At 45.8% G+C, this 22,053-nt stretch overlaps 1 protein-coding gene across 4 annotated transcripts in view; it reads left to right on the plus strand.

Annotated features, from left to right (window-relative positions):
• LOC106581175 (membrane-associated phosphatidylinositol transfer protein 3) overlaps nucleotides 1-22,053 on the plus strand; it is a 129,560-nt gene that overhangs the window by 43,470 nt on the left and 64,037 nt on the right. For all 4 annotated transcript variants that reach the window (XR_001323032.2, XR_001323030.2, XR_001323028.2 and 1 more), the window contains exons 4-5: nucleotides 11,472-11,542; nucleotides 11,761-11,984. Coding sequence is in view for 1 of the 4 variants with exons in the window: in XM_014163053.2 (XP_014018528.1) it covers nucleotides 11,472-11,542; nucleotides 11,761-11,984 (295 nt within the window). In the remaining 3 variants the exon portion in view is untranslated. The remainder of the gene's footprint in view (nucleotides 1-11,471; nucleotides 11,543-11,760; nucleotides 11,985-22,053) is intronic.

Below are 22,053 nucleotides of genomic sequence, written 5' to 3' on the forward strand. Positions count from 1 at the left end.
TTCTCTATGGCCGATGTGAGTAAGACATTTAGACGTGTAACCCTTGCAAGGCTGCCGGCCCAGCTGGCTGGTGTGTTTATGGACATATTCAATCTCTCCCTATCCCAGTCTGCTGTCCACACATGCTTCAAGATGGCCACCATTGTTCCTGTACCCAAGAGGGCAAAGGTAACTGAACTGAATGACTATCGCCCCGTAGCACTCACTTCTGTCATCATGAAGTGCTTTGAGAGACGAGTCAAGGATCCTATCACCTCCACCTTACCTGTCACCCTTGACCCACTTCAATTTGCATACTGCCCCAATAGGTCCACAGACGATGCATTCGCCATGACACTGCACACTGCCCTATCCCATCTGGACAAGAGGAATACCAATGTAAGAATGCTGTTCATTGACTATAGCTCAGCATTCAACACCATAGTACCCTCCAAGCTCATCATTAAGCTTGAGGCCCTGGGTCTCGACCCCGCCCTGTGTAATTGGGTCCTGGACTTCCTTACCGGCCGCCCCCAGGTGGTGAAGGTAGGAAACAACATCTCCACTTTGCTGATCCTCATGAGGCTGGTTGAGAGAATGCCAAGAGTGTGCAAAGCTGTCATCAAGGCAAAGGTTGGCTACTTTGAAGAACCTAAAATCTCAAATATATTTTGATTTAACACTTTTTTGGTTACTACGTGATTCCATATGTGTTATTTCATAGTTTTGACGTCTTCACTATTATTCTACAGTGTACAAAATAGTAACAATAAAGAAAAATCCTTGAATGAGTAGGTGTGTCCAAACTTTTGACTGCTACTGTATATACACTGCTCAAAAAAATAAAGGGAACACTAAAATAACACATCCTAGATCTGAATGAATGAAATAATCTTATTAAATACTTTTTTCTTTACATAGTTGAATGTGCTGACAACAAAATCACACAAAAATAATCAATGGAAATCCAATTTATCAACCCATGGAGGTCTCGATTTGGAGTCACACTCAAAATTAAAGTGGAAAACCACACTACAGGCTGATCCAACTTTGATGTAATGTCCTTAAAACAAGTCAAAATGAGGCTCAGTAGTGTGTGTGTGGCCTCCACGTGCCTGTATGACCTCCCTACAACGCCTGGGCATGCTCCTGATGAAGTGGCGGATGGTCTCCTGAGGGATCTCCTCCCAGACCTGGACTAAAGCATCCGCCAACTCCTGGACAGTCTGTGGTGCAACGTGGCGTTGGTGGATGGAGCGAGACATGATGTCCCAGATGTGCTCAATTGGATTCAGGTCTGGGGAACGGGCAGGCCAGTCCATAGCATCAATGCCATCCTCTTGCAGGAACTGCTGACACACTCCAGCCACATGAGGTCTAGCATTGTCTTGCATTAGGAGGAACCCAGGGCCAACCGCACCAGCATATGGTCTCACAAGGGGTCTGAGGATCTCATCTCGGTACCTAATGGCAGTCAGGCTACCTCTGGCGAGCACATGGAGGGCTGTGCGGCCCCCCAAAGAAATGCCACCCCACACCATGACTGACCCACTACCAAACCGGTCATGCTGGAGGATGTTGCAGGCAGCAGAACGTTCTCCACGGCGTCACATGTGCTCAGTGTGAACCTGCTTTCATCTGTGAAGAGCACAGGGCGCCAGTGGCGAATTTGCCAATCTTGGTGTTCTCTGGCAAATGCCAAACGTCCTGCACTGTGTTGGGCTGTAAGCACAACCCCCACCTGTGGACGTCGGGCCCTCATACCACTATCATTGAGTCTGTTTCTGACCGTTTGAGCAGACACATGCACATTTGTGGCCTGCTGGAGGTCATTTTGCAGGGCTCTGGCAGTGCTCCTTCTGCTCCTCCTTGCACAAAGGCGGAGGTAGCGGTCCTGCTGCTGGGTTGTTGCCCTCCTACGGCCTCCTCCACGTCTCCAGATGTACTGGCCTGTCTCCTGGTAGCGCCTCCATGCTCTGGACACTACGCTGACAGACACAGCAAACCTTCTTGCCACAGCTCGCATTGATGTGCCATCCTGGATGAGCTGCACTACCTGAGCCACTTGTGTGGGTTGTAGACTCCGTCTCATGCTACCACTAGAGTGAAAGCACCGCCAGCATTCAAAAGTGACCAAAACATCAGCCAGGTAGCATTGGAACCGAGAAGTGGTCTGTGGTCACCACCTGCAGAACCACTCCTTTATTGGGGGTGTCTTGCTAATTGCCTATAATTTCCACCTGTTGTCTATTCCATTTGCACAACAGCATGTGAAATTTATTGTCAATCAGTGTTGCTTCCTAAGTGGACAGTTTGATTTCACAGAAGTGTGATTGACTTGGAGTTACATTGTGTTGTTTAAGTGTTCCCTTTATTTTTTTGAGCAGTGTGTATATATATATATATATATATATGTATTAATTCCATTCTTTTACTTTTAGATTTGTGTGTATTGTTGTATGTTGTTAGATACTACTGCACTATTGGAGCTAGGAACACAATCATTTCGCTACACCTGCAATAACATCTACTAAATATGTGTTTGCGACCAATTGATTTGATTTGTATGTTGGGAATGCCAGCTAGACCCCTGACAGCTCCTCTCTGCTCTTTTACTTTCTCACTTGATTACTGTTTAATTGGTGTCAATGGCTGATCATTCTGGTTACCCATGCAGAGATGAGGAGCTGAGCTGAACAGGGATAGCTAAGTGCTTAAGTGAATTCACTGGACTAGGTTGGAGTATGGTTTTGGAGAAAACAATGGTTACCCTGGGCTAGTAATGTGCAACAGTTAAGATCTGTCACATCCTCAATTCCTGTAAAGAACAGGAAGGCCCGCACACTGTTTATGCTCCCAATTCACAGCTTTATTGACAACGTTTCAATCCAAAACAGATCTTCGTAAGGTCAGACTCACATGACCATTACACACATGACACATGGAGGGTGTGAAAACATTTCAATTCACCTTTTGCGTATAGTCAATCATAATTCATCACAGAGGCACATATGGTCATAAAATATTATTTACATACAAATTGGTCCTAGTTAATACCTAGGCAACAGTAGAAAAGCTTACTCTGGAAGCTGTTGGAATACCCACCCATATAACCATTAAGCGCAGGACATTCAGTGGCTGTCGATATAATTACAGTGACCTATTTCAATAACAACTTGCGTACCTCAAATAAATTGATATCAATGAGATGGGCACGTAGTACTCACAGAAAATTGAATATATGCATATGTACAATATTACCAAGTGGAGCCCTGGATGGCAAGGCAAACCAACGTAACATATTCATGTTAGAAATGGTCTGAAATCAAACTCTTGGTTCAGACGTTTAGGAGACATGGTGGATAAACAATCTCCATTACACTAATATACACTCCATTCCCTTAATATAAGTCCAGAGGCTTTAAGCCACACAAACTCAGCCTGACTAACCTCCCTGAGAAACAAGAGGCTGTAGAGTATTCTCAGGCCCTGCAGCCAGCACTGGCATTGACTTGACTTTGTATCTATCTCTCAATTTCTCTTTCACAAACTCACTCTCTCTTAGTCATGTTCTGTCTCTATCCCTCTTTCAGTCCCTCTGTCAAAGTTTCTCTCTCAATTTCTCTCTTAATCTCTCCATCTCCCTCTTTCTTGCTTTCTTAATTTTCTCTCTCTATCTGTTCCTACATTAATAAAGCCATCTTAAACCCCCCACTATGAGCACTCAGCTCTCTACCATGACAGAGAGTCACAGCAATGGATAACAGCACTGACAGGCTTCCTTGCAGCATCCCTGCTTCTAATGTACTGTAGCAGTCCTCTGTTCCCCCTCCACAGCCTGCCCAGCAAAGCCACAGAGCCCTCCTATCTTTCTAACATTATAGATCTGTCTCATGTCTTTAGGCCTCTCCACCTCTCCACCTGGATAAACAAAGTCTTATCAGCATATTTCTGCAACGCAGCTGTGACTACATTAGATCGCTATGTTTTTCCACTTCACTCTGTGATTGATGCATAGTCTCAGCCTAAAATAGCTTAATTACATAACTGATATTTTGGGAATTATGGAGTGTATGGAAAACAAGAAAACAATGGATTGTGATTTGGCTGTTGTCACAGTGGCTCAGTGCTGCCAGGCTTGCGAACCATTAGCTTACATCACTGTGTCAACACTAAGGCGGGGGTGTAAAGTAATTACAACTTAAGTAGTTGTTTGGGGTATCTGTATTTTAGCTTTAACTTTTACTTCGCCACATTCCTAAAGAAAATCATGTACTTTTTACTCCATACTTTTCCCCTGAGACCCAAAAGTACATTTTGAATGTTTAGCCGGACAGGAAAAGGGTCCATTTCAAGCACTTACCAAGAGAACATGCGGTCATCTCTACTGCCTCTGATCTGGCAGACTCACTAAACACAAATGCATTGTTTGTAAATGATGTTGGAGTGTGCCTCTGGCTATAGGTAAACGTTAAAAACTAGAAAATGGTGCCGTCTGCTTTGCTTAATATAAGGAATTTGAAATTATTTATACTTTTAAAATGACTTTTGATACTTAAATATATTTAAAACCAAATACTTTTACTTTTACTCTAGTAGTATTTCACTGGGTGACATTCACTTTTACTCGAGTAATTTTCTATTAAGGTATCTTTACTTTTACTCAAGTATGACAATTGCGTACTTTTTCCACCACTGCACTAAGGAAGTACTTAAGATGACTAAGTAAAATAACTAAATGTAACAGTATTGCTTACGGCTCTCGCCCCAACCTGGGCTCGAACCAGGGACCCTCTGCACACATCAACAACAGTCACCCTCGAAGCATCGTTACCTATCGCTCCACAAAAGAGTGTGCAAAGCTGTCATCAAGGCAAAGGGTTTCTACTTTGAAGAATGTCAAATATAAAGTATATTTTGATTTGTTTAACACTTTTCTGGTTACTACATGATTCCATATGTGTTATTACATAGTTTTGATGTCTTCACTATTATTCTACAATGTAGAAAACAGTAAAATAAAGAAAAACCCTTGAATGAGTAGGTGTGTCCAAACTTCTGACTGGTACTGTATATTTTTAGATAAGACCAAAATGAAAGGAATAGTCCACAGAAAATCCACACCCTTCTGATGATGGCACCACACATGTTATTTATCACCCCAGCCAATTTGAGGTTCTGGGATGGGACTGAGAGAGAGAAGTGTATCTAGCTGCGCTCTCTATCCCTGTCTACTGTAGCTAGCTGCTCTCTCTAGCCCTACCTACACTCTGTAGCTAGCTGCTCTCTCTAGCCCTGTCTACTGTAGCTAGCTGCTCTCTCTAGCCCTTCCTACACTCTGTAGCTAGCTAGCTGCTCTCTCTCTCCCTGTCTACTGTAGCTAGCTGCTCTCTCTAGCCCTACCTACACTCTGTATAGATAGCTGCTCTCTCTATCCCTGTCTACTGTAGCTAGCTGCTCTCTCTAGCCCTACCTACACTCTGTAGCTAGCTGCTCTCTCTATCCCTGTCTACTGTAGCTAGCTGCTCTCTCTAGCCCTACCTACACTCTGTAGCTAGCTGCTCTCTCTATCCCTGTCTACTGTAGCTAGCTGCTCTCTCTAGCCCTACCTACACACTGTAGCTAGCTGCTCTCTCTATCCCTGTCTACTGTAGCTAGCTGCTCTCTCTAGCCCTACCTACACCCTGTAGCTAGCTGCTCTCTCTATCCCTGTCTACTGTAGCTAGCTGCTCTCTCTAGCCCTACCTACACCCTGTAGCTAGATGCTCTCTCTATCCCTGTCTACTGTAGCTAGCTGCTCTCTCTAGCCCTACCTACACCCTGTAGCTAGCTGCTCTCTCTAGCCCTACCTACACCCTGTAGCTAGCTGCTCTCTCTAGCCCTTCCTACACCCTGTAGCTAGCTGCTCTCTCTAGCCCTACCTACACCCTGTAGCTAGCTGCTCTCTCTATCCCTTCCTACACCCTGTAGCTAGCTGCTCTCTCTAGCCCTACCTACACTCTCTATAGCTAGCTGCTCTCTCTATCCCTGTCTACTGTAGCTAGCTGCTCTCTCTAGCCCTACCTACACCCTGTAGCTAGCTGCTCTCTCTAGCCCTACCTACACCCTGTAGTTTGCTGCTCTCTCTAGCCCTTCCTACACCCTGTAGCTAGCTGCTCTCTCTAGCCCTTCCTACACCCTGTAGCTAGCTGCTCTCTCTAGCCCTACCTACACCCTGTAGCTAGCTACTCTCTCTAGCCCTACCTACACTCTGTAGCTAGCTACTCTCTCTAGCCCTACCTACACTCTGTAGCTAGCTGCTCTCAGACATGTACAAATGTAGTGGGAATAGCATCTTCCCCATCCTCATCTGTATTCTCCTCATTGCATCATTCTCGCCCCTGGCCAGCCAAGTCCTTTTTTAAATACACTGCTACCCTAGCAGGCACAATCTCCCTTATACGCTAATTCATGTTTAATTACTTTTTCCATTTTTGCCTTATTGCTATTTCCCTCTTTAAACAGAAAATACCCAAAGCATGAGAGCTGGGGAGACAAAGACCTTCTCTGTCTGGAATAATAAAAGTGTGTCAAGAAAGAAAGGCAGAGCAGAGATAATGATAACAAGCAATAGAGTTTATGAAGGAGACAGCTATAGCCTAGGCTATCTGGGCTATTGGATCACAGTATCGAATCGCAATACATATCAAATCGTGAGAATCGCAATATATATCAAATCGGCAGAATTGTTAGATACTACTGCACTGTTGGAGTTAGGTAAGCATTTTACTACACTCGCAATAACATCTGCTAAACGTGTATGTGACCAATAACATTTGATTTGATGTATCGTGTAATATCATAGAGTGAGATCCATGGCCATTCCCAGCCCTAATGAACAGATGAAGCTGGATGTTAGCATACCTCCACTGTTCCAGGGCCCGGTCACAGAGGTCACATCTCCATGTCAGATCATACTGAAAACAATCTTTCATTAGGATCAGTGTCCAAAATGGCACCCTATTCAATATAGTGCACTACTTTTGACCAGAGTCCTATGCGGGCCATAGTCAAGAGTAGACAGTGCATATAGGGTGCCATTTCTGATGCAGACCCAGACTGGTTCCTAACCGTTTCTATCCATCAGTCATTTTCCTGATTTGTACTCGTTCAATATATGGTTAATTAACAATGACATGCTCTGGAAAATGTATTACGTAACCTAGTTCATTGACTGTGGCAAACTGGCAATCATGTTAAGGGATCTAACTTTGTTAGAATTGATTGTGATTCTATTGTGATATCTGTCTGTGGTATTGGGAGGCTAGTACATAGCTAGCATTCCCTGGCTGGACCAAGCTAAGGGAATGTAGTTAAGGTGCTTAGTGCTCTACACAAAACAGTGTTGGCATGCGATGAGTGAGTTGTCACATTGAATTCATACATTCCCTCCAGCACTAAGTGTACAGGGGGCCTTAGTCGTCAAACAGGGCTCACCTTTAAGTGTTGTTCTGGGTAGGTTCTCTCAGGGTCTACCTCTCCAGTGAGGCCTCTCTAAGAGTTAGCCTCACGGTTCACAATCCCTCAGTCTAAGTGGAGCTGACATTACATAGCCCTGTTAGTGATATTTTGGGAAATATATTTTGGAGTGTGTACAACTGTTTTATTGGAAATCTGTATTCTGTAAACTCACTTTTTCTGTCTTTGGCCTCACAGCAACTTGGCAACATTAGGAGTCTCTCCCTCTTGCTCTCTCTCTCACTTGCTGTCTCTGCTGATAGAAATCTGTCAGTGTGGCAGTAGTTGTAGGGAGAGAGAACTCTGCAATTGGCAGGGACAGGAGACATGGAAGGACAACAACATGCCTTCATTGAATTTATGGAGGAATGACATTCTAAGACACAGTGGCCAAGACAGAACGGCACCGAGGGATCAGGACGCAAATCAATAGTTCACCCTTCCTTCACTAGCTAGCACTGACACACTGCCAATATCCTTTCTCCCTGTTGCTTCTCTCTCTCTCCCAGTTTCTCTCTTCCTGCTGATCTCTCTCTCTACTGCTTCCTCTGTCTGTCTGTCTGTCTGTCTGTCTGTCTGTCTGTCTGTCTGTCTGTGTCGTCTTGTCTGTCTGTCTGTCTGTCTGTCTGTCTGTCTGTCTGTCTGTCTGTCTGTCTGTCTGTCTGTCTGTCTGTCTGTCTGTCTGTCTGTCTGTCTGTCTGTCTGTCTGTCATAGATATGTAATTATCCAGAATATTCTAATTTGTTTACAGTTTATTCACACTATTAAATATTAAACTAATATTTGTTATGGTTGTCCTACAGAACACAATTTCCATGATTCAATTTATTATACAGCATTTTACTAAATGAAAAATGTCCACATTTTAGTACTAGCAAGCAAACCAAATGTCCAGTTTTTTACTGCACTATTAAATGGCTCAAGAGTCTGAAACTGAAGTGAATATGACGGCTTTGAGAGTGTGGTTGAGATGTGGTGTTGACAACAGACATTGCTTCTGAGTTCTGGCACCCTTAACTCCTGACTAGGAGCAGTCTAGAGAGGGCTTTCTGGGCAAATTCATTAGTTTAGTGAGAGAGGCAGACAGTGACCATATTTTCCTCTGAGCCTTGTAATGCACATATTGATTGGCACAACACGAGAGAGGGACGGCGCTGTGAGAGAGAGTGAGGGAGAGATAAAAAGAAAGGTAAAAAGTATAAGAAAGAGGGAGGGAGAGTTAGACTCTTGGTAACCTGGATGGACCCCCTGCTGTTAGCTAGGCTGTCAAGCTGCAGGAGAGGCTTACAGAGGGCCACAGGAGACTGCTTTTCACCACTCAGCTTCCCTGTCACAAATAGGATTACGTCAATGCACTTCAACATAAAAAAATATGTCTTATTTTTAGTAAAGTAGGCTTCTGTCTGTCTACAACCAGCTGTGCTTGTACTGTATGTAGCTTCCACTGACGCTTACACGAAGCCTCCCCTGTCTACCATGGCTATATTTTAGCATAGCTTTCAGGGTTGTACCTAATTGAAAATTCGTTCACCAATTTAAAAGCAAATTGAAGATCACTAGGGACTGTGAGTTGGGTTCACTCAACCCATTCTGTTACTCCATGTTACAACTACTCAATAATTGAGAGGTTTGTTTTGGTTGCAATTAATGTTACGTAAGTAGCAGAAAGACTTCTTTGTAAATATGCAGAGAACCTCTGATCACACATTCATTTTAAATGTATGACTAATCTGGTACTGTGCTCCCTGTACTGGTCCAATGTTATTCCACCTCCCACTTACAAAGAAACTTCTCAATTGATTTGCTCTAGCTAACCTTTTGACCAAAATAGTGCAGTGGGTCTCCTGAGTGTTAAGTAGGAGGGAGAGGCAGGCAGGAGGCAAGAAGTGGCCGGAGACAGAGTGGCTGGCAGGCAAGCAGACAGACAGGCAGGAATGTCAGGCAGGCAGGGTAGGACAGGCTGGGAGCTGACAGGCTGTGGACTAGGAGCTGACAGGCTGGGAGCTGACAGGCTGTGGGCTGGGAGCTGACAGGTTGTGGGCTGGGAGCTGACAGGCTGTGGGCTGGGAGCTGACAGGTTGTGGGCTGGGAGCTGACAGGTTGTGGGCTGGGAGCTGACAGGCTGTGGGCTGGGAGCTGACAGGTTGTGGGCTGGGAGCTGACAGGTTGTGGGCTGGGAGCTGACAGGCTGTGGGCTGGGAGCTGACAGGCTGTGGGCTAGGAGCTGACAGGCTGTGGGCTAGGAGCTGACAGGCTGTGGGCTAGGAGCTGACAGGCTGTGGGCTGGGAGCTGACAGGCTGTGGGCTGGGAACTGACAGGCTGTGGGCTGGGAACTGACAGGCTGTGGGCTGGGAGCTGACAGGCTGGGAGCTGACAGGCTGGGAGCTGACAGGCTGTGGGCTGGGAGCTGACAGGTTGTGGGCTGGGAGCTGACAGGCTGTGGGCTGGGAGCTGACAGGCTGTGGGCTGGGAGCTGACAGGCTGTGGGCTGGGAGCTGACAGGCTGTGGGCTGGGAGCTGACAGGCTGTGGGCTAGGAGCTGACAGGCTGTGGGCTAGGAGCTGACAGGCTGTGGGCTGGGAACTGACAGGCTGTGGGCTGGGAGCTGACAGGCTGGGAGCTGACAGGCTGTGGGCTGGGAGGCTGTGGGCTGGGAGCTGACAGTTTGTGGGCTGGGAGCTGACAGTTTGTGGGCTGGGAGCTGACAGTTTGTGGGCTGGGAGCTGACAGGTTGTGGGCTGGGAGCTGACAGGTTGTGGGCTGGGAGCTGACAGGCTGTGGCTGGGAGCTGACAGGCTGTGGGCTAGGAGCTGACAGGCTGTGGGCTAGGAGCTGACAGGCTGTGGGCTGGGAACTGACAGGCTGTGGGCTGGGAGCTGACAGGCTGGGAGCTGACAGGCTGTGGGCTGGGAGGCTGTGGGCTGGGAGCTGACAGGCTGTGGGCTGGGAGCTGACAGGTTGTGGGCTGGGAGCTGACAGGTTGTGGGCTGGGAGCTGACAGGTTGTGGGCTGGGAGCTGACAGGTTGTGGGCTGGGAGCTGACAGGCTGTGGCTGGGAGCTGACAGGCTGTGGGCTGGGAGCTGACAGGCTGGGAGATGACAGGCTGTGGGCTGGGAACTGACAGGCTGTGAGTGTGTGAAAGCCTCCCCTGGCAGATGCTACCAGCCGGGGGAGAACAGATAAACAAGCAGTGAGTAAATCACAGATCCGAGAGAGAGAGAAAGATGGGGTGAGACAGAGAGAGGGGGGGGGGGGAAGAGGGGGAGAGAGAGAGAGGAGCTCAGGAATAAGATGACAGAGCATGCAGAGGCTTCAGGGAGGATAATGAGTTTGGCCAGGAGCCAATGGCTTGCCACACTTCACACAGGAACACAGAAAGACACACCATACAGGTGGTTGGGAAAATAACCATAACTCTCCTTCGTCCTTCCTCCATCTTCCTCATCCCAATGTGTATTTGCATTGTTTCGACTGTTTCTGACAAGCCAAAACCCAAAATATGACAGTGCCAGGTAGCTACGGTAATCGTGACAGAACCATATGCCTGAATATGGCAGGATTCAGTGTGATGAGTCAGTATTGACTTTTCTGGAGTATGTGCTTAGGAGAGTTGAGCTTAAGGGCGTGCAGTATTTGGGGCCCATCTCCCAGTTATGGAAGGAATAAAGAGAAAAGTTAAGGCTTTAGTAATACTGAAATAGGTTAGCTCCTGGGATCAATAATCATTCCGTTATCAATGCATCTGTGTGAAGTGGCTTATGTAATGACTTTTCTCTCTCTCGCCATCGTCTCTCACTCCTTTCTCTCTCTCTCTTCCTCTCTGTCTTTCCTTTCTTTACCTCTCTCACTCTCTTCCTCTCTCAATCTCTCCTTTCTGTATCTTTATCTCTCTCTTCCTTCCTCCCTCTTTCTTTATCTATATTTCTCTCTTTCCCTCTCTCTCTCTTTTCCTCTCTTGCTCTCTCTCTATCTCTCCTATCTTAAATCTGTAGAGAGCCTTTATCACCTGGGGCGTCGTCGCTGTGTCCCTCAGAGCAGCATTGACGGGTTAGAGGACATGGAGGTAGGAGAATCACAATATAAACTCTGATAAAGAAATAACCAGCATAACTACTCTGGCTGCTCATGAGGTGTCTCTGTTATCTATAGTATATATGAATGCAGGTCCAGGACTCTTGGCTTATACCACTAACCCACTTCTCTCTCCTCTCCTCTCACATCCTCCTCTTTTCTACCTCCCTACCCCTCATTGGTTACTTCTTCCTGTCCTCCACTCTACAGAAGACCCAGTGTAAGACCCACGTGTTGCTGCTGGTGATGCATGGTGGGAACATCCTGGATACGGCAGGGGGAGACCCTGGCACCAAGGCTGGCGATGCCACTACGCTGTCCTCCGTGCTGGAAAAGGTGGCTCGGGCACACTTCCAGGCCGCTGCAGAACATGTGATGATCAAGCTAGTGGCCTGCCCAGCTGTGTGTGCCGAGGCCTTCTCCCTCGTCTCCAAGTCAGTCAATCACACGACACGTCAAGGGGGGGGTGATCTTGAAATTCGTAACATTTCTTACATTTTCTGATTTGGATTTTTGCTTTCTGTTTGGCATTGAAGAGCAGTTTGTATTGGCCTTTCGTCCCTTTCAGATTGCCTCAGTGCTGCCCCCCGTTGCTGAGCTGTATAGTTAAAGCACAGTGGAGAATCATGATGGTTATAAAGCAATAGTAGCTTGTGATATGTGGGCTCTATGTGATAGCATTTCTATTGAGTGAATTCACCACCCAGCGATTTAGTCTGAGTCAGAATGACACTGCACCATTTAGGCATGTTTGTCATTTTTAAGGAGGCATGGCAGATTACCCAAGTGACCATTTCCAATTCACAGAACTCGGTCTCGGGAGTCAAATGAATCAACAGCGACGTCGGGCCAGAGATACCAGGCTGCCAATTCTGTTGAAGGTTAAATTGGAAAATATATCGAGCAGGCAGCCTTTAAACAGACGTTGCGATGTTAATTAGCATGCCACTGACATTTCCCAGCCTTTTGAGGCACGTGGAATACTAAACTCATGACCTGCTCACTGTTTTAATTGATCTACCCCTGAAGCCCCTAGCTCTATTCAGCGGACAGAAAAAGAAAGATGAAACAGAATGCCAGAGTGACTGGTTTGAATTGCATTAGTGTTCTGGTGCTATTTACAGGCCGTTGTGGAAAGGAAAATTATTTTTGATGACTCACTATGATCTTTTTACCTAATTAACGGTTGTTGTTTATTATTGGGCTCCTGTGCCTTTATCTGGTTGTGGAATAGAGGGAACTGAATTGAAGATGAGACGTATGTGGAAGCTGTTACCTCCAGAATAAGCTGCTGCCTGATTGTCAATGTTGCCCCGTTCAATAGATCAGCTACAGTTACAGTAGTTACTGTGGCTGGCTGCCTTGACAGCAGATGATGATGGCTGCCTGCAGGTCTTCAGTCACACATGAGCTTAGAGGCTTTCACTCTCTTTGAATCCTCTTTTTTAAATCACCTCCATTAAGTAATGAAGACCTTGGAGAGGTGAAGACCAAAGGAATCTGCAGACTATCTTTAGTTTTTGCCCCATTTTGAGGAGGAGCCCGAAGCAGCATCTGTCTGTTCTGTTCGGGTGATTGTAGGCAGTACTGTATGTGTCAGGCTGCTGGCTGTGCAGAGACTAATCTTTTCATGTCGCATTTAAAGCTGCCAGTCTTTCCGGGGGGAATCTTTTCAGACAAATGCACACATTTTTCAGCTCCCTGCTGCATATATTGTCTTTGGTAGAATGTCACTTTGTTTTGCACAGCTCTTTTCCATTGATATGCCTGTGAGAATGTTTGTGTCTATATTTCCACTAATTGGTATGTGTTGACTGGGAGCTGGCAGACTGGGTTCTGAGAATGAGTCCCAAATGGCACCTTATTCCCCCCACAGTGCACAACTTTAGATCAGTAGAGAATAGGGTGCCGTTCGGGACGCACCCTGAGACTTCCATCCGTCTGTCTGTCTGGTGCAGTGATTGCCGTTGGTGAGAGACAACGACTGGGGGCGAGAGCTTAAATAGATGTGGTGTTGCCTCAGCAACTGGCTTGACATCTTCCTGCCTGCCTCCCTGCACGGCAACAGCCAGGGATGAAATATTGAAAGGAACAACATCCCATGGGTCTCCACTGGGTGGGTGTGTGTGAGTTATTGCCACATTTCTCAATTGCTGCTCCATTTACACTCTTTGAAAGAAAGATGCTATCTAGGACCTAAAAAGAGCCCTTTTTGGTTCTAGGTATAACTCTTTTGGGTTTCGTGTAGAACCTTTCCACAGGGTTCTACATGGAACCCAAAAGGGTTCTTCTACCTGGAACCCAAAAGGGTTCTTTTACCTGGACCCAAAAAGAGTTCTCCTATGGGGACAGCCGAAGAACCCTTTTGGAACACAGAAAAGAGGATGCGAACCAGTTAGTCTGACTCCTTGTCGTCTCACATCCAATTAACAAGTGACAACAAATAGAGTCCCTCAATTGATTTATTTTCCTGCGACAAGACGCATTTCCTCTGTGACAGTTGAAGATATACAAAACAGTGTCTACAGCTAAACTAATAAACAACTCAATCTCATATGATGTCCTAAAAGGGCTTTCCTGATGGTGTTGGTCTTGTATTACTTAGCTGAGGACAGGGACAGACAGGGAGTTTGGTCTGCCTGGTGTTTGACCTGAAAGTGACCTGAGGACAAGGAGACCACTCATTCAAATCAAATCAAATGTATTTATATAGCCCTTCGTACATCAGCTGATATCTCAAAGTGCTGTACAGAAACCCAGCCTAAAACCCCAAACAGCAAGCAATGCATGTGAAAGAAGCACGGGGGCTAGGAAAAACTCCCTAGAAAGGCCAAAAACCTAGGAAGAAACCTAGAGAGGAACCAGGCTATGAGGGGTGGCCAGTCCTCTTCTGGCTGTGCCGGGTGGATATTATAAACAGAACATGGTCAAGATGTTAAAATGTTCATAAATGACCAGCATGGTCAAATAATAATAATCATAGTAGTTGTCGAGGGTGCAACAAGCACGTCCGGTGAACAGTTCAGGGTTCCATAGCCGCAGGCAGAACAGTTGAAACTGGAGCAGCAGCACGGCCAGGTGACTGGGGACAGCAAGGAGTCATCATGCCAGGTAGTCCTGAGGCATGGTCCTAGGGCTCAGGTCCTCCGAGAGAAAGAAAGAAAGAGAGAAAGAGAGAATTAGAGAGAGCATATTTAAATTCACACAGGACACCGGATAAGACAAGAGAAATACTCCAGATGTAACATACTGACCCTAGCCCCCCGACACAAACTACTGCAGCAGGAGGGATCAGAAGACACTGTGGCCCCATCCGATGATACCCCCGGACAGGGCCAAACAGGCAGGATATAATCCCACCCACTTTGCCAAAGCACAGCCCCCACACCACTAGAGGGATGTCTCCAACCACCAACTTACCGTCCTAAGACAAGGCTGAGTATAGCCCACAAAGATCTCCGCCACGGCACAACCCAAGGGGGGGGGGGCACCAACCCAGACAGGAAGACCACGTCAGTGACTCAACCCACTCAAGTGACGCACCCCTCCCATGGACGGCATGGAAGAACACCAGTAAGCCAGTGTCCATTCACAGCACACAGTCAGGTAGCAGCAGCTCTGTCTTTTCCGCACTTCTCTGCCTAATTAAGCTCACCATGTGGTTTGCCCCTGCATCTCCCTCGGCCCCTCCCTCGGCCCTTCCCTCTCCTTCTGTCTATGTCTCTGCTTCTCCCTCGTTAGCTTTGTAAACTGTGTGCCCTGTAATTTTTTTGTATTTAAATTGTTTTTATTTAACTTTTATTTAACTAGGCAAGTCAGTTAAGAACAAAATCTTATTTACAATGATGGCCTACCCCGGCTAAACCGTAACCCGGACTACGCTGGGGCAGTTGTGTACCCTCTCTGAAGTTAGAGTCTATTTCAGTCTTGCCCGCTCTGTGACATCAGATGAAGTGAGAGAGAATGTGAGATAGTGTAACCTTCTTGGCTTTGAGGAGTGATGCTGGCTTGCTGATGCTGGCTTAGGGGCTTATCTGTTCAATCAGCCCTATCTCATCTCTCTTGCCACACCACTCCTAATGGATAGATCCTGTTAATGGCAGCTAGCTAGGCATCTCTTCATCAGCACATTACTATGTAAATCTGTAGAATCAGACACTACAGAAATGGATGGGAGAAAGGATGATAGACATTGTGTCCCAAATGTAGTGTACTGCTTGGGCCCATAGGGCTCTGGTCAAAAGTGGTGCAGTATATAAGGAATACGGTGCCATTTGGGACAGAACCCATGTTTTAATCGGCATTCATCAATGTAAATGGCCTTGATACAATTCTCTTAGTTGTATTATTGAAGAGGTTCATTCATGTACTGTAGGAATAGGCTGACAGGCTTGCTGTAGGTTGAACACAACTGTAAGCCTACTTTTGTTAGAAGTGTTACACAGAGGAAGAGAGCGAGTAGCCAAGGAGCCCTTGTCTTCTTACAAATAGGCTCTCTGAAGGTCTGTTCTGCTTTGATGGTATACCACAGTATATCCTCAGCTTCTACCCCGGCTAGCATGAACACTCTCCTAATGAGAATGTATGCGTGTGAGTGTGTGTGTGTGTGTGTGTGTGTGTGAGAGAATGTCTCATCTCTCACACACCAGAGATACTTTCTCATAGTGACTTGAAACCCACTGTGCTCCTATTAGACTCATTACATTACATTTAAGTCATTTAGCAGACGCTCTTATCCAGAGCAACTTACAAAATGGTGCATTCACCTTATGATATCCAGTGGAACAACCACTTTACAATAGTGCATCTAAATCTTTTAAGGGGGGGGGTTAGAAGGATTACTTTATCCTATCCTAGGTATTCCTTAAAGAGGTGGGGTTTCAGGTGTCTCCGGAAGGTGGTGATTGACTCCGCTGTCCTGGCGTCGTGAGGGAGCTTGTTCCACCATTGGGGTGCCAGAGCAGCGAACAGTTTTGACTGGGCTGAGCAGGAACTGTGCTTCCTCAGAGGTAGGGGGGCCAGCAGGCCAGTGGTGGATGAACGCAGTGCCCTTGTTTGGGTGTAGGGCCTGATCAGAGCCTGAAGGTATGGAGGTGCCGTTCCCTTCACAGCTCCGTAGGCAATCACCATGGTCTTGTAGCGGATGCGAGCTTCAACTGGAAGCCAGTGGAGAGAGCGGAGGAGCGGGGTGACGTGAGAGAACTTGGGAAGGTTGAACACCAGACGGGCTGCGGCGTTCTGGATGAGTTGTAGGGGTTTAATGGCACAGGCAGGGAGCCCAGCCAACAGCGAGTTGCAGTAATCCAGACGGGAGATGACAAGTGCCTGGATTAGGACCTGCGCCGCTTCCTGTGTGAGGCAGGGTCGTACTCTGCGAATGTTGTAGAGCATGAACCTACAGGATCGGGTCACCGCCTTGATGTTAGTGGAGAACGACAGGGTGTTGTCCAGGATCACGCCAAGGTTCTTAGCACTCTGCGGTGTTGATGTGGCAGACTGAGAAAGATAGTAGTAGTGTCAGCCTCTTGCGACAGCTGTTGACAGTGTTTGCTGTATTGATGTTTCTATGTCAACCTCATTAGCTTTTTTGCCTCATTTGAGCAGCTTCAGGGCTAAACATGTCTTAATTGAGAATCTGGAGAATCCAACCTGATTCCTATTGCAATTAAGATCTTAAGGAGCCCCTGGTTGAGGGGGAGCCCCTGGTTGAGGGGGAGCCCCTGGTTGAGGGGGAGCCCCTGGTTGAGGGGGAGCCCCTGGTTGAGGGGGAGCCCCTGGTTGAGGGGGAGCCCCTGGTTGAGGGGGAGCCCCTGGTTGAGTAATCATTTTACACCTGGAAGAACATGTTGCTGTCGCTCTACTTCTAATTCATTGTATTGATTCTCTACAAAACAAACAATCCTCTGCGTTCTTCCAAGAAATTCGATTGGATGCTGAATATACAGCTATACCAATTACAGTGAAACTCAGTAACAAAGCATTACCTGGACTCTATATCAGGTGAAGAATAAATATCCCACAGCAATACCAGCAACATAAGTAGATGGCTAATTATCCATCTCTATAAATTAATAAAGAACAGGCTGACGAGAGAAGCTGGGTGGGTGGCTTTGTTGTCTTGTTGTGTCTAGATGGTCTTTGACCTTGGTCTTGGCCATGTAACTGCCTGTCCAGGGGTGTTATGGTAATGTGTGTGTCCTGGCCAGCAGTGTTAAGGTAATATGTGTCCTGTGGCAGCAGCAGGGGGCTCTACAGGGCTCTGTTAACACGACAGGAACAGCATGACACAGTACAGCTATAGCAGTACATTACACAGGCCCTTGAGTGACTACCGATGGATAACCTACATACCAGTGGAGGTCAGTGCCGTTTAAGATGAGGGAGGACCATTTTTTTCTTTTTTTTCATGAGCATGGCCTTATTTCTATTACAGCATTTTGGATGACTGTCATTCATATTCCATTCACCCAGTTCAATGTAACATCGATAGGTTTAGGCTACTACATTATTCTGAAATTGACCCTATAACCATCATGAGGTTGCGACACATTCAATACCGCCTTGCACACTCTTGCATGCACCTAGCTGAACTAGGGTGTAATCATTAGTCCAACAGTTGCAAACGAGAGAGTTTCTATTGGACAAATTCAGGTATGTTTATCTCTGTTTGGTTCAACTTGCTTCCGTTTAAGAAATGTTTTAAAGCAGAATCGGCAGAATGAATACACCCCTGGTCACGTGTAAACACTGTTCACATTCATAGCAGCCATGTTGTATTCCTTCTCGCATCTATGCACTCTCCTCTCACCTTTTCCCTTTGTTTGTGGACTTCAATGCACAACACATCAGCTGTATGTGACTAGGCAAAAAAACATTTCCAAGCCAAACCATGTCATAACTGCTACACACAGCCTACGTCGTTGTCACCATAACTAAAGTAATGTCATAGTCAACAAATCTCCCCAATGGCGCAGCGGTCTAAGGCACTGCATCTCAGTGCAAGAAGCATCACTACAGTCCCAGGTTTGAATCCAGGCTGTATCACATCCGGCCATGATTGGGAGTCCCATAGGGCGGCGCACAATTGGCCCAGCGTCGTCTGGGTTTGGCCGGGGTAGCCCATCATTGTAAATAAGAGTTTGTTCTTAGCTGACTTGCCTAGTTAATTTATATATATATATATATATATAAGCTAATAGAATTACTAGTAACCCGTTAGTAACCCGCTACAATCATGCAGTAACTTAACAGTGTATAGTCAGTTAGCAGTTTAGCATTTACACCGGTGAGCCCCAGTGGCAATACATTTGTAAAACCAAAAGCTTACTTTGACTTGGAAGAGTTCCAGTGTTGTGTTGGATAGTCATAGCTAGCTAACATAGCATCCCTCTGTTTGAGCAGGATGTTTGAGTAGGCTAAACTAGCTAGCTGAATTTGCTAGCTAAGTGATACTGAAGTGAAAAAAATTTGACAATCGCTCTCCAGCTCTCTCTTGCTTCTCCTTCATTTTGGAAAACATTGATTTGTTAAACTGTTCAACTATTGTCTTTCTCTCTCTTTGAATCAACTACTCACCCACATTTTATGCATTGCAGTGCTAGCTAGCTGTATCTTATGGGCCATTCCAACGAATCTGTGCCTTTTCTGTCCCAAGGACATTACATGCATAAATATGCATGAAAAATATCTGTATATTATCAAGCAAAGTGTCCTGCTCTTTGTCCTAATTGCAATTTAAAGATACATCATGTAAAACCTAATAAAAACTACCCAGAACACTGGAAAAAAATATATATTTGAGCCCGTCCCCACTCTCTAACACTACACTTCACCATGAAATATAATGATTAGAATCCTTCAGAAATCTTTTTTTTTGTATTATTGTGTGACTCTATTTCCAATTTAGACATAAAATAAATGTTCTCATCGGAAATTCATAATATGTTAGTTAAAACACATTTTAGTCATGCCCCCAGGTTCACTCAGTCCTGTTACCCTGACACATTCCCCCCTCTAAAAATGTGGGACATTCCACAAGTCACATGATCAACCGGAAGTAGCATCATTTGAGTCTCCAGAATGCCATGGGAAGACAAAGTAAGTTCTCACTTTTTTTCTGTATTTTTGATCATTTTGTAAGTATGATTGAGAATGTTTATTTTTTAAAGATAGTTTTGGTAAACCACTTGAAGGTGCTAAGTGTTCTCGTGCTATTAGAATTGATGCCATGTGGCTACATTTCATGTATTTGAAAATGCTATGCTAAAAACTCAGTCCTGTTACTTTCAGTCCTGTTACTCATATGAAGGGTAACATGACTGAATAAGAGTAACAGGAGTGAGAAGTTTGAATGAAATAGCCATTTTCAATGTGTATCTGGTATATACATTGATTCATTATAATACTATTCTCTTGATTTTAAGTTTCACAGTTGGAATTACTGAAGGTGTTTTCAGTTTTACAATGTGAACACATTACTTACAGGGAGCCAATCGATTAAGTGCTTATCTATTGTAATTGTGATGTACTTGTGTGTTTTAGGCAAAAGGAGGTGAAAGACATCAGAGAAGCTCCAGAAACAAACTGAAGAGCTACAAAAGCAGCTACAGACACAAACCCGAAAAAAGGAGGGGTATAAGAAAATAATTCAGCGTATGAAACAGAATAATCCATCTCCACGTGCAAAAATGGACAAACAAATGAGACAGCTACCACGCACTACAAGACAAAAGACCCTTCTCTTTCACGAGGCCTTAGTGGAGGACGTCCGACAGAGGTACAGCAACTCACAGGGAGAAAGGCAACTCATCTCAAAGATGGTGACAGGAAAACATCTAAAAAAATATAGGCTGCAACGTCTCTCCCAAAGTTCATTTGGGTTTTCAAAGAAAAGGTGGCTGATGAATGCGAAGAATGCAGAACTAAACTTAAACTACCAAAGGAAGAGAAACAATAGGGTGGTAGATGGCTTCATAAACAAAGTCAGGGATAAGAGCGTCTGCTAAATGGCGTAAATGTAAAATGTAAATGTAAATATTTACACCAGGGATGATGTCAGTCGAATTACGACTGAGAAGAGGCAGACCCTCACCCAGAAGAAAATCAAAAATCAGAAGCGGTTCCTTTTGAACACGATGAAAAATCTACATGTGAAGTTTTTGGCAGAACATGATGGGTCGATCTCATACTCCCTCTTCTGCTCACTGCACCCCTTTTGGGTTGTTCACCCAAGTGACCGGGAGACTTGCATGCGGTGTGCAAAGACCTCTCTTGCCCTGTCTCTGGCCAATACAATGATAAGAATGAAGTTACTTATGTCCAGTGGGCAATTGTGGATAAGGAGCACAAGAATGACCCCAATGGCAGAACATCCACAATCAAAAAAGAATTCCAGACCACCCAAGAGCAACTGCTGGAACAGCTGAACCTGATGCTGCGCAAGTTTAAGAGGCTCACTTACAACATCAAGAATCCGTTTACCCACTACAGGGCACTGAAACAAGGCTTGAAAGCACATGAATGCTTAATTCATGTTGACTTTTCCGAAAATTACCTCTATAAGTACGGCACAGAAATACAGGTGGTCCACTTCAGAGCATCTCACCAGCAGGCAACATTGCACACATGTGTGCTTTATGTGCATACAACCCCCCGACCGGTGTCCTTCTGCACAGTGTCCCCCTCTAGACAGAAGGGCCCACCAGCAATCTGGCAGCACTTGTCACCAGTGCTTGATTATGTGTAGAGTGCACATCCAGAGGTCTCCACTATCCATTTTTACAGTGATGGCCCTTGAACTCAGCACAAGCAGCGAGGAAATTTTTTCCTGTTTTGTACTGAGCTGTTCAGAAGAGGATTCACTGCTGGATCGTGGAATTTCTTTGAGGCAAGCCACGGCAAGGGTGCCCAGATGGAGTGGTAGGGGCCCTGAAGAGGATGGCTGACAGTCTTGTCAGCAAGGGGACAGATATCCCTGATGCTTCAGAGCGGTTTTCTGTGTTGAGCAAGACAGATACAACAATCAAGTTGTTTTTGTGGAAGAGGAAGCAGTCGACAGAGCAGTGTCAGAGATGCCCAAGGATGTGCCACTCGTTCCATCTACGATGAAGATGCATCAGGCAGTAACTCTAGTCCATGGAGAGATGACCTACAGGGATGTCAGCTGCTTGTGCACAGCAAGACAACATCTGAACTGTGAGTGCTTTAATGCAAAGCATTTCACATTTAAATCGATAGAAGGCTCCCAAGTCCTGAGGTTGTTGGCAAATGGTGTGTGCTGAAGTACGACGGTCAACTGTACCCTGGCATCATCACAGACAAACACACACGGTTCGTTGTGTGAAAAGGATTGGGGCCAACAGGTTTTGCTGGCCAGCCCGCGAAGACATCCTTTGGTACCTGTTTCAAGACATTCTGTGTACCATTCCACCAGCGAGGCAAGTCACAGCTCGTTACATGGAAACTGACAACGAAGTCTGGGCCAAACTAGAGACTGTTTCTTAG

The sequence above is a fragment of the Salmo salar genome, chromosome ssa20 (genome assembly GCF_905237065.1).
Source record: "Salmo salar chromosome ssa20, Ssal_v3.1, whole genome shotgun sequence".
Lineage (NCBI taxonomy): Eukaryota > Metazoa > Chordata > Actinopteri > Salmoniformes > Salmonidae > Salmo > Salmo salar.